General features: G+C 41.6%; 1 protein-coding gene across 10 annotated transcripts in view; it reads right to left on the bottom strand.

Annotated features, from left to right (window-relative positions):
* Positions 1 to 18,206, bottom strand: part of PDZD2 (PDZ domain containing 2) — a 346,831-nt gene that overhangs the window by 81,850 nt on the left and 246,775 nt on the right. For all 10 annotated transcript variants that reach the window (XM_046671791.1, XM_046671790.1, XM_046671789.1 and 7 more), the window contains one exon: positions 8,901 to 9,402. In XM_046671791.1, the coding sequence (XP_046527747.1) occupies positions 8,901 to 9,402 (502 nt within the window). The remainder of the gene's footprint in view (positions 1 to 8,900; positions 9,403 to 18,206) is intronic.

An 18,206-nucleotide genomic window follows, 5' to 3' on the forward strand; every position in this document is an offset into this window, starting at 1 on the left:
AACTTTCTATGATGACAGAATTGTTCTATATTTGTACGATCCAAAATGAAGCCACTCAGGTTGAGAGCTTGAAATGTAGCTAGTGGCAACTGAGACACTGACTTTTTAATTTCATTTAATTTTAATTAAATTAAATAGCCACCAGTGGCTAGTGGCTATGATACTGGACAGCACAGCAAGAGTGATGATCAAATTCCCTAACCAGGATCCTGTTAAGTGAAGATGCTTCTGCCTGAAACCTAGATAGCAACGTGCGTGTAAACACTGGTTGTTTGAGTTCCTTTTATTTATGCACAGCTACTAAGTGATAAAGGAAGATGAAAGGAAGACAAAGCTGGGTCTCAGCACTAGGAAATTCAACTAGTTTGAACCCAGCTCTGCCTCTTAGTACTTACGAAGGTCACCTAACGCCTAAAACCCTCAGTTTCTTTGCCTCTAAAGAGGAGATAATTATTAATACTTCCAGGTTTGCTGTGACGACTAAATGAGGTATTTATGGAAACAGATACCAGTGTTCCTGACACCTAGCAGATACACAATAAATGTTGATAGGTATCATCTATTACTTATACATGCATAAAATATGCATATATATGTGAAAACATCACACTGAATATTAAACTTCCTCAAAACATAAATGAGATCTCTGGTAGGAGAAACCAAAACAGGAAATCAATTGATGAATTTGTCACTGACTTTTATAGACATTAGTCTGTACACTCTTTAAATACATTCAAAAAAAAGCTTCAACCTGTATAAAAATCTTTTTTTTTTTTAAAGTGACTTAATGACAAGTGCAAACAGAAGTCACCTGTCTTTTTTTTTTTTTTTTAAAGATTTTATTTTTCCTTTTTCTCCCCAAAGCCCCCCGGTACATAGTTGTATATTCTTCGTTGTGGGTCCTTCTAGTTGTGGCATGTGGGACGCTGCCTCAGCGTGGTTTGATGAGCAGTGTCATGTCCGCGCCCAGGATTCGAACCAACGAAACACTGGGCCGCCTGCAGCGGAGCGCGCAAACTTAACCACTCGGCCACAGGGCCAGCCCCTAAAAATCTATCTTTTAAAAAAACTAATAAGTGTCTCTAAGTCCTCTGGACCACTGTTAGCTTTTCTGCTTTGGTTCAGTCTCCGCTTGACTCCCTGTTTCACTCCAAGGACACAAACATGCCCACAGTGAAATGTTTGAGTTCCCTCAGATACTTAGCTGTTCAGGGAAATGAAAGCAAAACCTTCCCAAGTGATTTATTTTGGGGTCTTACTTAGGCTCACTCCTGTAGTTCTTTTCAGCTCTAGGTGGATGGGTATGGGTCACAATGCATTCCTCAACATAGAAAACAAAAGCCATCTGCTCTCTTCATCCATCATGAAGGTCCAATGGAGCCATTAAGGCCCAATACGGACAAAGTCATCATCCCCCTAGAAAAAGGCAAATTGCCCTTTCAAGCTGCTTGCAAAAGAGAAAGAATGTGAAGCATTTAGAGAATCTGAAATACACACTGTCAGAAACTAAAATGAAACTTTATGCAACAGTAAAAAAAACAGATGTTGAATGGTCACTGGTGTGCAGCAATAGGAATGTCTGGGGAAATTATTACCAGACAGAGACCTGCTGGATCCTACACTTCTTCTAGTACAGCACTGCTTGGTGGGGCTCCATTATTCCAGCACTATGCAGGGGTGCCAACCGTCTCCTTCATCCGCTGACCACAGACAAATGAAGCCTGTCTGGCCAAATGTAACTTCAGAAGTCACTGGCTTACCACAGTAGTTCATGAACTTGTCAACGATCCCTATATCATCCAATCGTCTCACTTTGGACTCCATGGTTTTTGGTGTCTTGCCTCTGACCTCTGGAATACCTTTCTCTCTTCCTCATTCAGAAACAGCCTCCCTGGCCTTCAGTCTCTCATAGCCCTGCTACTTCCAAGAAGCCACCCTTGAGAATCAGTGCAACTGCCAAGATGGCAACTTTCAACACTTCCAGTACATGAGACCCTATGGCCTAGTGGATGGTCCCAAAGGAAACAAATTCAGGGATGTGCTGATTAGCTGTTGTCCTGGCTTGCTGAGCATCCCAGACGAGCACACGGGTCAGCCTTGTGGCTGCCTCCCTGGACCTCAATGGGCAGTTGAGAAACTAGAGCAGAATGGTGGCTTGACTTGTTTTTTCCTTAGAAGGTAAGTTATAGCTCCTGGGGTCTTGAAGATGTGTGACAGTGTTCCTCCCTCTCCCAGGACCGAAAAGTTGTGGAACTCTTTCCCAAGAGCAACAGGGACCATTATTAGAGTCCAGAAATAAGACAACCCATAATGAAAATGTTCTGGAATTACATAGTGGTGATGGTTGCAGAACTCTGAATATACTAAAAGCAACTTTAAAATGGTGAATTTTATGGTATGTGGATTATATTTCAATAAGTAATATATTTTAAAAGGCTTTATTACTCCACTGAGATGTAAATAGTGAGGTTGTCATCTAAAAATCAAGTAACTGAGAAGATTTTAATTGTTAAACAAGGAAGCTATCTATCCGCACTAACAAAACCAGTAATTTGAGTTCATTATTTATTAATAAAAAGATGTTGCAAGTGAAAAACAAGAAAACCCATTTGGTATTAGCCCAAATTAGTAAAAACCTATGCATCCCCATTACTAGTTACACCATCATTTTCTCCCATCCTATCCTCCTTTTGTTAAACAGAACATGTGAAGTATGTTTCACAGACAGTGTGACAATACTAGACACAGTCCTTTCTAATTTTTAAATACTTTTAGAAATAGCACTTGAGAAAAGAAACATGCAAAACTACGATCATGGGGAGTGAATAATGGTAAACATATATTTGACAAAAAGCATTAAAAATAACTTTCATCAAGAACACCCACACACCTGCTCCACACTTCTACCCCTGCCCATACACACACAACTAGTTAAAAAGCAGGGCAAAACACAGATCCACTAAAAATGGTTTCAGAGGGCAGAAATGACCAATCTGTAATATAGCCGCCAACCATCCTAGTCAAGAAACAAATCTTCTTTTTCACTTTCCTTCAATAACATGGATAAATTTTTCTCATAATTACACAAGCAGAAACTATGAGGGGAGAGTTCAAAGAAATCAACGCAAGTTTCCTTGCCCTGGAATTTCTCGAACATCTAATGAAGGAGTTCAGAGGAACATAAAGGAAGAGGCAGATGTTATCAGTCTTGGTTGCACAATGGTCAGTATTACGTCTGGCTGCCTATTATAGCTGACAGAAGTCTTGAGTTCAAAATAAGACCAGTGCCTGCAGTTTATGAGGCTAAACCTGGCACTGGCCAAAAACCAACAGGCCAATCAAAGATAAAAATATCAAGTATATTTCCAATTGCCTCCTTACAATTCCACTTGGGTATCTAATACACACCTTGGTATGGTCAAAACAAGACTCTCCTTCTTTCCCATCTCAGTAGGAACAGCACTATCGACAACTCAAGCTAAACAGGACATACAACCTGAAAGCCAATGAGTTATCTTTGATTCCTCCTTCTATTTCCTACATCCAAACCATGAGCAAGATTTGTAGGCTCTACTTGCACAATAGATCCCACATGCATCTACTTCTGCTCCTCTTCCCTGTCACCACCCTTGTCAAAGCCACCAGCATCTTTAGCTTGTGTTACCACAATAGCCTCCAATCAGATCTCTCTTTTTATTCTTCACCTCCTACAATGCATTATTCTCCATTACACTTCTAGGGTGAAGTTTCAAAAACATACGTTATGATGCACTCAGCTTCAAACTACCCACAGCTCCACACCAGACTTAGAAGATGGTGCAACTCTTTGCAACGGCATATACGAACCTTTGCGATCTTGCCCTGCCCACATCTCCCTCATCACCTCCCAGGGCTCCCCACCTCATCACTCACTGTGCTTCAGTCTCCCTGCTCCCGGAGCACTCTATCATTCCTGCCTTAGGGCAGCTGCATTTGCTGGCTCTTCCCTGGAAACCTTCTGCCCCCAGATTTTGCAGGGCTGCCCCGTCCTGACTTCAGCTCAGTGTCACTTCTTTGATGAGGTCTTCCCTGACACCCAATACCAATTAGCCCCCCACCCATGTCACTGTCGCCATCTTTCACTTCACTCTGTTTTATTTCATTTATAGTACTTGTAGTCACCATCTAACATTCTGATTCATTTATTCGTCCATTTATTGCTTGTGGCCTCCTATATGTGATAAATGCCATGGGGCAGGAACCTTATCTCTTATTTACCAGTGGGTTCTCTTGCTACTAGAACAGTGCCTAGTACATAACAATATTGCATAAATGTCAGTGAACTAACAAACAAAGGATGTTTATCCATCAATCTTACGGTTCTTCACAATTTATTGAGACTGATGTTAAGAAGTTCGCACAGATGGGAGACCTGTGTGTTTGCCAATGTTCAGTGTTTGAACACCGATCCAGTTGTAGAGATGATTGAGTTCTGAAACAAATCCTGTCTAGACAGATGGCTTGGGCCCTTGCTTCCTTTTACACTGGCTTAAAGGGCAATGAGACTTTGTCAGCCTGTTGAGACAAAGCCAAACCACACAAAATTGGACGCTATGGATTTCTGTATTAACGTTGGAGTGCTACCCCTTCCTACAGACTGCCAGTTACCATGTGAGCTCACACGTGCATCTCTTCACAGAGGCAAACAAAGGGATTTATTTATCAAAACAGAAGTGGTACATTAAAGGGAGCTGTCTCGGCAGCATTTAAATGACCTCATCTTCTGTTGGAACCAAAAATAAAATTTTACAACAGCATCTTTGCTCCAAATGTGAGAAGACACATCATCCAAGTAGAACTGCACTACAATAAATGCTCTGGCTCTAGCTGCAAACTTACTCTGAGCCTGTTTGCTTATTCCTTCCTATTTAGAATGATCAGTAAGAAATGAAGAAATGCATGATCATAATGTCAGAGTGTAAGTCCCTAAGTCATCAGACCAAAATGCTCAGTTTATAGGTGAGAAAATGGAAGTTCAGAGAAAGGACACAGCAGCCCAAAGCCCACAGAGCTGGGGATGGAAGAACTAAGGCTGGAACATGGTGTCCCATCTCAGGCCTGGTGCTCTTGGGTGCCTCCATTAGTAAATATCTACAGAGCACCTACAGGAGCGGGGCACTGAGCTAGGACAGGAAGAGCACTCTGCAAAGGCTGAGAGGCAAGAGTGAGCATGGCCTTTTGAAAAACTGTAGCTAAGTCAGCCCAAATCAGGGAGGAAGAAAGCAGTGAGAGATGGAGGCAGAAAGGTAAGCAGAGAGATCACGAAGGCTCACACACTACGCCAGGCCAAGGTGTTCAGAAGTTATCCCAAAGGCAAAATGGACCCACCAAAAGGGTGTGTGTGCGTGTGTGTGTGCGTGTGTGTGTGAGATAAGGTTTGCTCTTTAGAAAGGGCCCTCTGGTTGCAGTAGGCGAATTTAGCCAGTAGGGACAGGGATGATGGGATGAGCGTGGGGGCAGTGACACAGGTAGGAGACCACTATGAGATGAGAAATGAAAGCAGCTTGGTCCTGACCTCAAGTTGTGGGAGCTGGGGAAAGAGAAGTGGCGTGAGCAGGGAGATCCTCAAGGGAGCAGGAGTTGACAGGACTTGGTGATTGACTGGACATGGTATAAGAGAGAGGGCAGCACTTCAGCTGACTCCAGGATGCCAACCCTCCCAATTTGCTAGGATGAAGTGGTTTTCCAGGACATGGGATTGTCAGTGCAAAACTGGAGAAAGTTCTGGACAAACCAAGATGAGTGGTCACCAGTTGGATCTCGGGTTTCTGGCTTGGACATCTTTGTGGGTGATGAGACTTGGAATACTGGGGCATGCCTGGTGGTGTGGGAATGTGATACATTGAATTTTAGGCATGATGTGAAATATTTAAGATGGAGACATCCTGCAGGCAGTTGGTCGAAAGCCCAGGGACTCAGGAGAGAGGTGAAGGCACAGACATGGATTTATGAGACATTATCACAGAGGAAGATGTAAGTTCACCCAGTGACCACGGGCGCCTCCTAGAAAAGCATCATCTTCATGCTGCCCTACTTGTTGCAACTATCAGGGACCACCCAGGAGATGTCTTGAGTGTGAATCTCTTTCTCAGTTCCCCATCCTTTCCTGCAGATTCAGACCTGGGGCAGCCTTCCTGGGGTCTCTGCTAAAGGCCTAGGGAAGAGGTCTGGTACCATACAGGGTGAATTACAAGTACTGGGGTAAGACCACAATGGACCCAGAGACACGCACCAGCCGTGAATAAATTCACCTGGCCAGCAAATGGTAGGATTTGTTTTTCTTTGTTGTGTAACTAAGTTTGGTTGTATTCATTTTTACCACGCAGCATGACAAAAATACACATCATATGTAAACAGGCTTGCAAAAACTGCCACCTTGGATGAGTCATGATCTTTATTAGACAGGCAGAAAGGAATTCTGAACTCGTTTCTAAAACTGCTTATCTATGTCCGAGGAGAGTCTTATGTTTTAGACAATAGATCCAACTTTCGCAATTTTTAAAAATTAATCTGGTTGCATAGGTATTGCTATGTTACCACTTTATAGAAACAAATCTTTCTTAAAAAGAAGATATTTGTTAAAGGAAATCTGTTTCCTATAGCTCCATTAAGGGAGAGCAGAATATAAAAACAGACTGAGGATTTATTTTCATCTAACAAATAACGGTCTATGAAAAAAGAAGCACCTGACAAATGAAAATGGTCTGAATGATCATTATAAGGTTTTTCTGTAATTTATTAAGTCTTGGTAGATACATTAAATCCTTAATAAAGCAGAAACGGAACAGTGCTGACATGTTTAATCTCCCATTATTCAAATAGAATGGAATTTTTTACCCCAAAGGCTTAAGAGGTAACTAGCTAATTTTTGTTTTTCTGGAAATTCCATTTTAGCATGACCTTTGGCTCATCCTGGAGTGAAAAAAACCCACTCAGCCCAAGAACCTTCCGTGAAGGGCTACTGGTTCCAAGTTAGGTGCCACTAGGATGTGGTGAAAGCTGTGAAGACCTACTCGCCCACTCTATCGATCCTGGGTAAAGCATCTAATGATGACACTGCTGGGGTTGAAAATGGTGCTAAAATATTCACGCTTGAGAAAGTGTGTGGCCCAGTCTGACTTTCCAAGACAAAAAGTATAACCCAGGGTCAATCATCAGTCTCTAGGTAATGGACAGTTGCGAAGAATGCAAATTCCAGATGGCAAGTTTCTCCTTTCTATAGGCATATAGCTTAAAAAAAAAAAAAAATGCCCCAAAGGCAAAAGACTGAAGTTGGTTTTTTTTCACTCTTTCATTTAGTATATCTTCGCGGACATTTGACCTTGAGTACAAAAACCAGGCAAAGGAACTCTGTATGTGTACTCGTCAGATAGTCTGATTCAGAAATTCAATTTTATCTTATTGTCTTTAATTAGGATGGGCAGAGGATGGTAGTCTCTTAAAAGTTTGGTGTGCTGTTTTTCTTTTAAAATCATTCCAAATTATTTCCACAGTGTAGGCCACATTAATGCCTGCCCTTTGAACTATGTGAGAATCAACCTCCTTTGGTACCTTAAACCTTCAAAATGATTAAGGGAACCAACAATTCCTAACTTTTTTCACCATAGGTTTTCTGCATTCACAAGCTAATCATTAGGGGGAAAATCATATCAAGATATAGTATTCATTGATAAGGAACACATTATAATGTTTTTATTGCCTTTCATTTGGAGGAGGATACATTATAATCTTTTTTATTGCCCCTAATCCTTTTTTGGGGGGGCATAAATTTGGTAGAAAATCTTTAATAAGAGACATTAATTTTTTCTTCTGATTCATTCACATCTTCCATCTACAAACATGCCTCCTCTGTGTAAGGCTTTATGAAGATTACTTGGCTCCTCAAATGAAGGAACATGGCCCCTTAAAAGAGGGTTATTTTGTTTCTTCTCAATCCATTATACGATTGACTACAATTGCAGAAAAATACATGAAATAGCCTTACCAGAAATTACATTCACTCCCAGGGCACCACTTCCCAGGATGCAAAGCTGAACCTGATACTTTCTCTGCGCCCACTTTCTACCTTTCTCTTTCATCCCTAAAGGGCACCTCTTGAGTCAGAGAAGAAACCAATCAGGAGCCACCTAGGAAGTTACTGCTTCATTGGGAACCCAGAGGAATATCTGCTAAGAGGATTCTTGGAACGAATACGCTTACCCTAAAGAAATGTAACTCAAAGAGAGAGTGTTGGTTCTAATGACAGAGCTAATTTGAGGCTAGAAGCGCATCCATTACCATTCAGGATATACCACATCTGCTTTGCCTTTAGGGGAGATCAGCCCTGACCATCACAGCTGGATACCATAGTATCAGAGATTTCTGTGAAGTTTCCAAACTTCACTGGAATTCAGCAATGTAATAATAAGATCCCATGAAAATGTCACTGGTTTTGAAGCATTAAAAACAAAGGCAGATGCTTCCCTGCGTGTTGGACATCCTTCCTGTGTAATACTGAGGCTGGGATGTTTATGCTATCGACTGCCACCAGGAATTCTTGACCTTGCAGTGGCAATTCCACTGGTGACAGCAGTGATAAATAACGGTACACTTCAAGTACTTTATCTGGGACTCATATGACTCAAATTATACCACAGAAGGCTTGAATTTTCCACTTATGATCACTTGACTGGCTCTTTATTTAAGTGGGATAAAATGACTTGGATTTTTTTGTTATTGTTATGTCCTCTGATCGTTTATCTTAATAAATTTGTTGGCTTCTAAACACAAGATCATCTTAGATATATTTTCTCAACCTTAAAAGCAATGTCAAACAATGTTTCTTTTCAAAATTCAGGTTCTACGATCAAACCAAACCTTACCCGTGCCAGGCAGTCACTTGATTGGAAGTCCGTCTTCCCAGATTTTGAGAAGCGGCGTTTGTCATTGCTCGTGGGCAGCGGAGCATCTGTCTTTGGAATTCTATGCTCTGTCCCTGTGTCCACTTCTGACCGGTCTACATGGGGTCCAGCCACCTCCTTGAGAGAATCTGGACCATTTTCTAGCTCAAAGGCATGACCATTTCCAAGTTCGGGATCCGGGCCATTGTCCAGGCCAGAGATAGGGTCATTGTCCAACTCACAGCCAGTGCTACTCTTGGATTCTTCGGTGGCCTTGTGGGTAGAAGGTCTGGAAATGACCCCAAACTTCCTTGCTCTTTTGCCCTTTTTCACAGTTTGGTCACCCAGCTCCAAGGTAGGTGTTTCTCCTGGTTCAGAGCTGTTGCTACTGTTGCCATTATAAGGAGAATGGACTTTGTGCTTAAAGCGACGAAGCATGATCAGGTAGATAAAGCCGCCATTCCAGCACTGCTCAGCCAGGTAACTGCAACAAAGAGACAGGTGCCTGTTAAAACCCTCAAAACACCCTTCTCGAACAATGCAGCAGGTTGACACATTCAATGGCCCACACAGGACCCACGTGATTAAAATCCTGACCAACAGATTGAGGTACGAAGCTTCCTAAAGAGGCTGACACTCAATTCATCCTTTTAATCTATATAATTGTTGATGCTAAAAATAACCCCCTAACAAACCAAAACGCTTAGAACTTACTAAGGAGAGCACCTTAGGATAGGCAGTCAGAGAAGGATTTGTCTATTAACAAAGCTAATCCTAATGTATCATTAAAAAAAATTCTCCACTTCCTCAACAATTTCTTGCATCAGAATTGTGTCAGTCTCCATTCATGTGGTTCTGATGTAATAAGACTACAAGTCCCCAGGGGAAAAAAGAATGGATAAAATGTAAATGTAAATGTAAAGTTCTGCTCTTAGAATCAAAAACTCAACTGCACGATCACAGGAACCTCTGCCTCACAGCCGTTAAAGTGAGAAAAGATCCCGGGGGGCGGGGCAGAGAGGTCGGCTGGTATGAAGATGCAACTGGTGAATAAGTGCTGGGGTGTGCGCTGCATTAAAGGACCACCACGTTCCCCTCTTGGTAATGATCCTAGTTTGGGTTGTTCATGACACCCATGGAGTGACACTTCCAGTCTGGGAATCCCATTAAGAGGAACAGTGACAAAGTGGAAAACACGCAGACATAGGATGACCGCCACAAAGAAGGCTGCTGGAAACTGTGTCAACCAGGAGTAGTGGGAGGAAAGAAGGTTGCTTAAGCTTGCAAAACACAAGGGCCAGGCGCAGTCGTTTTTCACGTATTTCAGGGCTGCCAAACACTTAGAAGCAGGAAATAATATAAATGAGATAATGTCTGTGAAGCTTGACACACAATAATGACTCTAGATCTCAAAGAATACAAGAAAATAGAACATCAAATATGATGAGTAATTAGCGGTGTTCAGGATCAGATCACTAAAGCTTTAGCAAAGAGAATACTTGCTCAAAGTCAGGAAATCAGGCTGGGCTGGACCCTCCACTGGTGTCACCCAAGATAAGGAAGCACAAACCCCAGATGAACCCAGGGAAATGCCTTCACCACTGGAACCTTGCCACATTCCACACATCACTGGTTCCCAAGCAAAGAATGTCAACAACCAAATCCTTAACAAGTCAGATCTGCTTCTGATCTTCATGCACCCACAAAGAGAAGGCTTGGGGCTTTCTTGCCTACATCCTCAATAAGTGAAAAACAAACAACTTTTCCAGTATACCATGCTAGCTGCTCTCCCTCTAGGCCTGACTATTGGACCTGAGAGCTGGGGCAGTCTTTACGTGGGAAAGAGGCCAGGTTGTAAGGAGAGGAGACCAGCTTTGTCTGAAATGTACTAAGTTATGGGCCAAAGGCATATATTCCTCTTACCTAATGGTCAGGTTATTGCAATGACAGTGACTCTAACTGAAGAAGAGAATGATTCTGAATTTGCCATGGAGTAAAGTGAGTAAGAGAGAAGGGTCCTCAAACATCACCAAAGCTAACAAAAACTGTCTTTGCTCCTGGGCTATAAATCATGGGACGAACTTACACAGAAAAGCCAGGTAGATAAAAGATATTGTACAAACCTCAGGTTGTTCTATGAAATACAGCAGGGTGAAGAGGGGTAAAGATCAGCCCACTGGTCTCTAGAAAATGAAAATTAAACCTGGTTCTCAGCACAATTTTTCTACAATATTTAGATTTTATTTCCTTGAATCGTGTTTTTGGGTTTTTTCCCCCCACACTGGAAAAATTCTTGTAAAGGCATAAAATCCTAAGAGTAGTTAGTCAGGTTGTAAGGGCTTCTTTGAGCAAACCATTAATACAATGCATATGCTCACGTTACAAAAACCAGCGTGGGTAATAAAAACAGGTCCATGTTGAGTGTTAGACACCCAAACTTCTGGCTTTGGCTTAAGTATGTAAAACAATGCTACTCATAATCCATCAACTGATGAATGTATAGACAAAATGTGGTATATCCACATAATGGAATATTATTCAGCAATAAAAAGGAATGAAGTATATGCTACAACTTGGGTGAAGCCTGAAAACATTATGCTGAGTGAAAGATGCTAGACCACCTAAGGCCATATATGATTCCATCTATTGGCCACATCCAGAATAGGCAAGTCCATAGAGATGGAAAGTGGATTAGTGGTTGCCAGGAGCTAGGGGGAGGGGTAGGGAGGACTGGGACTAATTGCTAAAAGATACAGATTTTTTTAGGGGGCAATGGAATGTTCTGGAATTAGTGATGATGGTTGCACAACATAGTGAATATACCACTGACCTGTATGCTTTAAAAAGGTGAATGTTGGGCCAGCCTGGTAGCGTAGTGGTTAAGTTCACCTGCTCCACTTGAGTGGTCCAGTGTTCTCGGGTTTGATACTGAGTGCGGAAGCATACACCGCTCATCAAGCCATGCTGTGGTGGCATCCCACATACTAAGTAGAGGAAGACTGGCACAGATATTAGCTCAGCGACAATCTTCCTCAAGCAAAAAGAGGAAAATTGACAACACATGTTAGCTCAGGGCCAATCTTCCTCACTAAACAAAACAAAACAAAACAAAACATCTTTAGGGACCAGCCCGGTGGCATAGTGGTTAAGTTCACGTGCTCCACTTCAGTGGCCTGGGGTTCGTAGGTGAGAATCCCAGGCACGGACCTATGCACCGTTCATCAAGCCATGCTGTGGTGGCATCCCACATACAAAAAAAAAAAAAAAAAAATAGAGGAAGATTGCCACAGATGTTAGCTAAGCGACAATCTTCCTCAAGCAAAAAAAAAAATTAAAGAGGAAGATTGGGAACAGATGTTAGCACAGGGCCAATCTTCCTCACAAAAATAAAATAAAATAAATAAAATGGTGAATGTTATGGTATGTGAATTATGTTTCAATTTTAAAAAACAACAGCAAATATAACAATACTGACCAAGTTTTAAGTTCATTTTTTGAGCAGGTAATCCCTAAGAACTCTCTTTACAGAAGAAGAAACTGAGGCTCAGAAATATTAATTATCTTGCCCAAGTTCACATAACGGGCAACTGGTAGACCCAGGTCTGTCTGCTTCCCAAACCCATGCTACGTCCACTGTGCAGCTCTGCTTCTTAAACTGTCATCATCCCTGTGCTTTAGTTTCCTCATCTGCAAAGTGAGGCTGTTAAAATGGATCATCTAAGTTGCTTTCACATTCGAACAATTGTGAACGCAGTTTCCTGGGAAGAGTTCTGGGGATTAAAGGAGCAGGCCATCCCAAAAGAACCTGATGCAGTGCCAAGAACAAAACATCACCCTGGAAAAACAGAAACACGCCTTTTGCGTTCAAGTTGTTCTAGGCCTCTTGGACATTTACCAACAATCTGAAAAAGATGTCACCTGGAGGGGCAATTCCTTTAAAATGGCTTTTGGGGCTCTACCTTTTGTACTACAACTCTGAGCAACTTGATGGGTTGTATGCGGAGACCTTCCTTTTGGTACCAAAAAAAGGCTGACCCCTTGATTCAGAGCACAAGATCCTGAATATCTTTCCCATCTCGACTCTCACGGAAGCTCCAAGAACCTTGGAAGTTTCCATGACTGAGAGTGTTTTGTTCCTTCGGCAGGTCCACACTCAGCAAAATCACAAAGCAAGAGGAGTTTATCTCCAGTTTGCCACCACCTCCCAGTCTTTTCCTGGCTTCCTAGCAATAAATAAGACCCTGACATCTTCAGGGAACTGGATGACAGGGTATTTTATTCCTTCCTGGACACTGAATTTTCTAAGATCATCTCAAAGACAAAGTGTAATGAATGGATTATGGACAATGTAGCAAGTTGGCAAGAAAGAGACTTTGGGCGGGCTGGGATTTTCTTACAATTCTTTGAATTGCCTTAAATCTAATGCCCTCACATTCCCTATCCACCTGTACTGAAATGACTTACCTAGCTTTTCCAGCACCTTCCTGGCTAATTCATACTTCCAAATCCCTCTTTCTGTTCAGATTCTTTTTTTTTTTTCTTAAGATTTTATTTTTTTCCTTTTTCTCCCCAAAGCCCCCTGGTACATAGTTGTAAATTCTTTGCTGTGGGTCCTTCTAGTTGTGGCATGTGGGATGCTGCCTCAGCGTGGTTTGATGAGCTGTGCCATGTCCACGCCCAGGATTCGAACCAACGAAACACTGGGCCGCCTGCAGTGGGGCCTGCGAACTTAACCACTTGGCCATGGGGCCAGCCCCTCTGTTCAGATTCTTACCCACCATTAGAATCTGTAAACTTCAAAGTCAACATTTGGGAAAGAAGAGATGGGATACAATCACACAACTTAGAAAAACAGAAGTTCTCCTGTTCGTCAATAACACGTAAAATTAGCCTTTTAGGAAATTCTCTGCCATATGATTATTTTTTGGTTTCTTTCAAAAATTTGAAACTGTCCTCTGAGATGTAAATTATTAATTCAATTCAATCAAAATTTATTTCATTTTGACCATCCGAGGATGGTCTTAAGACAAACGAAGAAAGACCAGCATATCCAGAAATGAGGTTTCGAATTCTAGCATAGAACTCTCCTTCTGAAATGTGTTGTGGTTCTTCATTTCACTTGGCCTTTGCAATCATCTCTTCAGACTGGGTTCATTCTTTCCCAATTTCCCTCAAAAAGTGCTTTATCCAACAGAAAGTTTTGAGTACCTCTTCTGTTTCTTGACGCTCTGTCATAATTCTGGAGTCTGGGCTCTGTTGGGGTGGGAGGCCTGGCAAAGGGTCGGCAGGTGAGGTTGGGTGACTGGAAAAGCTGAAAGGATAAAGCTGTCTGGAGTTTGAAGAACAAGAAGGACAGGGAAGCAGGAGACGAGAGAGGGGCAAATACAGGGAGGTGCTAGAAGGCCCAAGACACACATTATTTATCCATGCCCTGATTCTATCAAAAGAGGGCTCGAGGCAGCTCTGCAATTTTGATATTCTAGACTGTTCTGCCAAAGCTCTTGGAAGGAGTAATCTCCAGGTGCTTCTGAAAATCATCTTGGGCATTCAGCCATCGACTACTGATGCCTGGCACACACTGTGAACCCATGGAGGAGTGCTGCCAAGCTGAACTATGGGCATAGCTATGTGTGTGTAACTCAGAGTAACTTGGATTGCCCCCACTGGGCACTGGCCTGTACCACAATGCCATAACATTGTATAACTCAGAGAGTACATAAAAGAATTCTGGAACTCAGATTTTTCACCAAAGCAGACATTCTCACTTCATCTGAGGATATCAGGTCCCCACTATACACAACAGGACGCTAAACACTGACTGTGAGAAGATGTTTACAGACAAGTTATTACGACACGGTCTAAATTTTATAGAATGGAACTAGACGCTAATAGCCACACTAACACATAGGACAAATGGAGATCAATTGTTCTTGCGCGAGATTTCCTCTGGCCTTAGAAGTAATGAGAGGCTGAAAAGCTGTTTGTGGGCCTTTGAAAACCTGCTAAACCTAATTAATCCAGAGGGCTGTCTGAGGTTGTAAATCTGTAGGTTCCCAGAGAACAATGGGTTGAGAAGAAGTGTTAAATATATACAGTTAATTTCCTAGTGAAGTCCTGGCTGGGAAACAGAAGGAGGCAAGTTTGGACAGCTCCATAAGAAGGGAAGGGAAGATGATAAACATTATTTCTTGGAGTCATTTAGTAACCAGATTCCCCAAGGGCAGTCTCTCTCTCAGGTGTTGCCTCCCAGCTACCTTGAATTTGGGGCACACTTCTTCCAGAGTCCACCACCCTCCTTAGAAAGAGCCAAACTTTCCTTGGGGGACTCTGAGGGTAGTATTTTTTGGTTGAATATGGAGCTGATAAGAATGACTGATATCCTTGGTATGCTCATAAGGCCTCATCTGAAAATAAATTAATCTATTTTTTTGCTAGTGCAGTGAGGGAGAAAGCCCTGATTAGATGGAAGAAGATGGGGTTCAGGCACCAACAAGGCTTTGAAGATAGATCAGAGTAGAAATGACTAAAACACTGTATTCCAACTGCTGGCTGAGGGAAGGTGACTGATGAAGTCAATTTTTACTACTTCTCACCTCCTCTTTTCAGCATGAATGGCTAAGGTTCAGCAACTCTTTCTTTCTCTCCCTTATCTGGAGTCCAGAGTAGAGAATAAGAATAAATGAATATGTTCTCTTTATTGTAAAACGTGTATTTATTATTTTTGTCATAAAACTTGGATTGGAACAATTTGAAAGTGAAGAATCAGGGTAAATATTTATTCGAGAAATTTTTTTTTTCCTGACCTATGATATAATATTAGCCATTCAAACTCAAACCAAATTATCAGCTACCAAAACTTGCTACCACCACACAATTTAGCAGTCAAATTTAAATCATACCCATCTATACACCAGGACAGAGGTCCACATTGCCCTGAGGGATCTGGGGCTTGGGGAAGCTGTGCAAGTACCCTAATACTCTGGCTACTGCTATTTTTTGAATAATAAACTGTCTTTCATCTCTGATCCAGGAATCTCATGTCTTCTGCCAGCATCCATGAAACGGTGGCAGGTTAACTTGTTAGCTTACTAGTAAAGTAAAATCACAGTTCTTGACATATAGCAGGACAATACACAGAATAGCTCAGTTTATAATTGGTCTTGTTCCCCAACATCAAACTTATAAAAGGAGCTTGATGATACATTATTCTTGACACTAGTAACTAGGAAGTAAACGTCAATATGCATCTTAAACCAATACTGAAAATAAATCTTTAAGGCAGAATTAAATAGAGGTGAAATTATACTGAGTAAGAAAGAAGGTGGGTGTTCTACCTTCCGATTCCACAAACACTGACTGAGTTCAGGATGTCAGCCTGGAAGGCAGCGGCTCCATTTGTGTCCATCACCATTAAGTGTACACCCACCCTTTTGTTCTTTCCCTGCTTGGATTCCATCTCCGGGACCATTGGCAGCAATATCTGTTCTGTGCTGAAGCAGAACTGTTTCTTTCTGTTTCCTGCTAAGAGCTTCTGGATGTAAAGTAGTGTGGGTGGGAGGGGGGACACTGCAGAAAAACACTGGATAAAAAGCAGCTAAATCATGTGATCGATGGAAAAATTATTTTGATTTCCATGCAATAAGGTTACCATTGATTTTCATATTTATCTTAAAAATTCACATCCCAAACCAACAAGATTAATTTAAATTCATCTCCTCATAGCAAAGTATCTCTACACTAGGATGCACTACACATTTTTAACTCCAATACAGCATAACAGGAAGAAAATAGAAGTGTGGGCCTTTCTATCATGTAGCAATAAGTTTCCATGAAGTTTCAGTTTTTCTCAAAGGTTTTCATACACCTCATTTCTGCAAGGATCAATAAAAGCTTTTTTAAAGCACCCATACACCTTTTGAAAATAGGAATTCAGAAGCTAAATGAAGTAGAAAATGCCTGATCAATGGTGAGAACTGACCTCATAAAACAGACTGCAGAGAAACTGACCCTCAAAAGAGAACCTCCAGGCTTTTATTTGCAAATGATTGCATTTCTTTATTAAATTACTGTGAGTGAATCAGGGTTTCTTATAACTGTATGAGATCAACCTGCAGTCTCTGCAGGATCAAATTAGAACTCCAGCCGCCCAGCTTTGCTAACTCATCCTGATGATGTTGGGCACATTTTCCACGGCGGGTGGCAAAGGGCGTGCTGGTCAGTTCAGACTTGGCTGTACCTGAATGAGTCAATCTCACCTCATCAGGGAATTGAGGAGCTCAGATAGCTTATATGGGAACTCATTCCACCTTTTTTTTCTCGTGACATAATGCTATTTTTTCTGTTTATAAAATTACTACTTGCTCATTACGAATTCATTCATTCAACAAATAATTACTGAATACCTACTATAGGCCAGGCACTGTTCTAGGCATTTAGGGGTACAGCAGTGGACAAAAACTATGGTTCTTGTCTTTGAGGCGCTTACAATCTGGCAAGGGGAGACAGACAATAAACAACTAACCTACTAATATAAGCATCCAAACAGATAGTATGTTAGAAGGTGAGATATGAAATGGAAAATAGAAAACCCTGAACAGGATAAAGAGGATCAAGCGTACCAGGAGCTGGAAGAGTCAGGTTGAAATTTTAAATGCTGTGGCTAAGGGAGCCCATTGGGAAGAATACATTCAACAAAGACTTGAAGATGAAAGGGCTGACCACATAGCTGACTGGGAGAAGAGCATTGTACACAGAGGAAAGAGATAGTACAAAAGTGGTAAATTGGAAACATGCCTGGTGTTTTTGGAATAGCATGGATGAGTGAGCCATAGGAGATGAGGTAGGAGAGGCAATAGAAACTAGGTCATGCAAGGCCCTATGGGCTACTGCAAACACTTCTGTGCAAAACAGGGAGCTGTTAAGTTTTGACCAGAAGAGTAATGTGACATGCACTATGTTTTAAAATGATCCCTAGTTTTCAGGTGGTGAACATGATGTAATCGACACAGAATTCGAAATATATTATGATGTACATCTGAAAATAAATAAATAAATAAATAAATAAAATGATCCCTTTGTTTGTGTGTTGAGAATAGACTGTGATAGGGCAAGGGGAGAAGGAAGGAGACCAGATATAAGATCATCTTCAGAAAGTCCAGTGAGAGAGATGGCAGCTTAGTGTACATAGCAGCAGAGACGGTAAGTAATGACCAGAATCATGATACATTTTGAAAGTGGTGTCAATAGCCTTGGCTTTTGGATCTGATAGAGGGTATGAGAGAAAGAGAG

Source organism: Equus quagga, chromosome 9 (assembly GCF_021613505.1).
Source record: "Equus quagga isolate Etosha38 chromosome 9, UCLA_HA_Equagga_1.0, whole genome shotgun sequence".
Classification (NCBI taxonomy): Eukaryota; Metazoa; Chordata; class Mammalia; order Perissodactyla; family Equidae; genus Equus; species Equus quagga.